This window comes from Pseudomyrmex gracilis, unplaced genomic scaffold (assembly GCF_002006095.1).
Source record: "Pseudomyrmex gracilis isolate BER0280 unplaced genomic scaffold, ASM200609v1 scaffold_690, whole genome shotgun sequence".
Taxonomy (NCBI): domain Eukaryota; kingdom Metazoa; phylum Arthropoda; class Insecta; order Hymenoptera; family Formicidae; genus Pseudomyrmex; species Pseudomyrmex gracilis.
The window spans coordinates 28,016-30,588 of NW_018021274.1; the positions used below are offsets into that span (position 1 = coordinate 28,016).

The window sequence follows — 2,573 nt, forward strand, 5'->3', positions numbered from 1 at the left end:
CGTGGAGGAGCCCGATGTAGAAGTTGAGGAAGCCTTGAAGCTCCTCAACCAACAAAATGCGGGACTGGCAACCAATGAGTGAGTCGTCGTCAGGAGGAGTCGAAGTAGGGACGTCACGGGCGCCGACTTCGCCTGTCTGATTGGCGACTCTTCGCTGAAAGCTCTAAAAAACCGCGGTTTCAGACCTTTCGGCAGAACCGGTCGCGCCACTGTTAAAGTGGTGGCGAGCCGGGAACGCGGAGAAGTCACCGAGCAAATGGAAGTGTCGGAGGGTGTCGAGACTGCCTAAAAATGGCTCCTCTCGGCATCCGAGTGACGCAAATTAACTTGCATCACAGCAAAAGCGCCTCGGCAATTTTAGCTAGGAGCATGGCTATAATGCAAACAAGTATTGTAATAATCCAAGAGCCTTGGATTGTAAACGGTGCAATTAGAGGACTGAATGGATACGGTAATTTATACAAAGCACACTCGGAAAAAAAAGTAAGAGCTTGTATTTTGGTTAAAGGACTAAATGCCATCTTTCTGTCACAGCTCAGCAGTGAGGACCTCACAATCATTAAGGTGAGAGTACAACTGGCCGAGAAGAAAGACATGGAGGTACTGATAGGGTCAGCTTCATGCCCTTCGACTCCAGGAATCCACCACCGCAAGAAGAGTAAAAACCCTAGTGGCCTATGCGGAGGACAGGGGACTTGAGCTCCTGCTGGGTTGCGATGCAAACTTTTACCATGTCGAATGGAGCACAGACATTAATCCGCGGAGGGAGAGTCTCCATGGTTTCCTAATAGGCACAGGATTCACCATCTTAAATAGAGAAACTGAGCCGACTTTCCAGGACTCAAGAAGAGAGGTTATTGACATTACGGTGAGTACGGAGAGGGTGGCGAGTCTGGTGAGAGACTGGAGGGTCCCTAATGAACCTTCGGGATCCGACCACAAACAAATACGCCTAACTCTGCAACACTCGCCGCCGATAAGCTGGGCTCGTAATCCCAGGAAGACTAATTGGGACGGCTTCAGGGCTTACCTCAATGCCCGACTTGCTGGAGCCCCAACTAGTTACAGGTCTAAGAATAATTTAGAAGATGCGGCGGATTACTTAAAGAACGCCATTGTAGATGTCTACGAAGCAAACTGCTTGTCGAGACCAAGAAATCGGTGACCAAGATCCACTGGTGGAATAATGAGCTTGAGAAGCTGAAGTCAGAAACAAGAAAGGGATTTAACAAAACAAAAAGAACTGGCCTTGCGGCTCACTGAGAAGCTTTTAGAAGCTTCCAACGAGAATAGAGCAAGGCAATCACGAAAGCGAAACGCAAAAGCTGGAGACACTTTTGCAAAGGTATTGAGAGTGCCCCGGAGGCATCTAGACTTTGCAGAATCCTCAGCTTAGATCATCGTCCTCAGTTGGGCTGTCTTAAGCTTCTAACAGGGAACATTACTGAGAAAAAATCAGGCACTCTAAAACATCTGATGGATGTCCACTTCCCAGAATTTGACAATAAAAAACAACCTAGTCGGTCGAAGCCCAGGGAATATAAGTTCAAAGAGTGGCATTTAGCAGCAAAGGTTGTCTATCCAAGAGGAGTTGAATGGGCTGTTAAGACCTTCAACCTCTATAAATTACCGAGACCGGATGGAATCCCGATTTTCCTTCAAGAGGGTCTGGGGATTTTAATTGGTCCACTTACAAAAATCTTTAGGGCAAGTATTGCCTTAAGACGTTTTTATTAAATTTGGACAATTGATTTAGATTTCTGAAAGCTGGTTTAGATATCTTATTATTGTGTTTTGTGTTGTTGAGAGACTGAAATTATTGTTATGTATGTAGGGTATAACAAAATATACAGAATCTTCTATAGTGGTATATGTTGATTCTCTCATTGGTATTTTGTGTTTATTTAATGTATTCTTAAACAACGTTCTTAATCTTTTATTTATTATTTAAAGAAAAGACAAATACACCACTTAGAATTTAATAACGCTTTTAAATTTACTAATTCGTTCATAAAACATCATCCTTCTATCATCTATACCAGAGCCGATAAGGGCAACACTGTAGTCGCGATGGACAAGGTTAATTACACTCACGATATGGAAAAATTGTTGTCGAACATCAGTACATATGCTCCGATCAAAAAGAATCCTGTCAATTCTATGTTAAGCTCGCTAAAAATATTGTTAAAAAAATGGAGGTCTCACAGTTATATTTTGGACATCTTTCACCGTAATTTAAATTCATTGTTACCCATTCTCCCTAGAGCATACGGCGTGCCAAAGATCCATAAATCCGGCATTCCACTTAAAATAATTATTTCTTCAATTAACAGTCCGTTACACAGCCTTACCTTATTTTTACACAAGATCATTTCTAAGAGTATTCAACCCCCTAAAAGTTTCGTGTACAATAGTTTTCACCAAGGTTGGGTAAGTTAAATTTTTTTTTTATTTAAGTTAAGTTACAGTTAAAGGTCTTAAAAATTTTATTTAGNTAAGATATAAGTTAATCCATAATGAAATTAATTGATTATAAGTTAAGTTAATAAAAAAAATAATTAACAAGTTAAAAG

At 41.3% G+C, this 2,573-nt stretch overlaps 1 protein-coding gene across 1 annotated transcript; it reads left to right on the plus strand.

The window, feature by feature from the left end:
• Window positions 1-291: 291 nt before the first annotated feature.
• LOC109861325 lies at window positions 292-1,165 on the plus strand. Its single transcript, XM_020440913.1, has 2 exons — window positions 292-564; window positions 611-1,165. Exons 1-2 carry the CDS (start codon window positions 292-294, stop codon window positions 1,163-1,165), a joined length of 828 nt encoding a protein of 275 aa, XP_020296502.1.
• The last annotated feature ends 1,408 nt before the right edge of the window (window positions 1,166-2,573 follow it).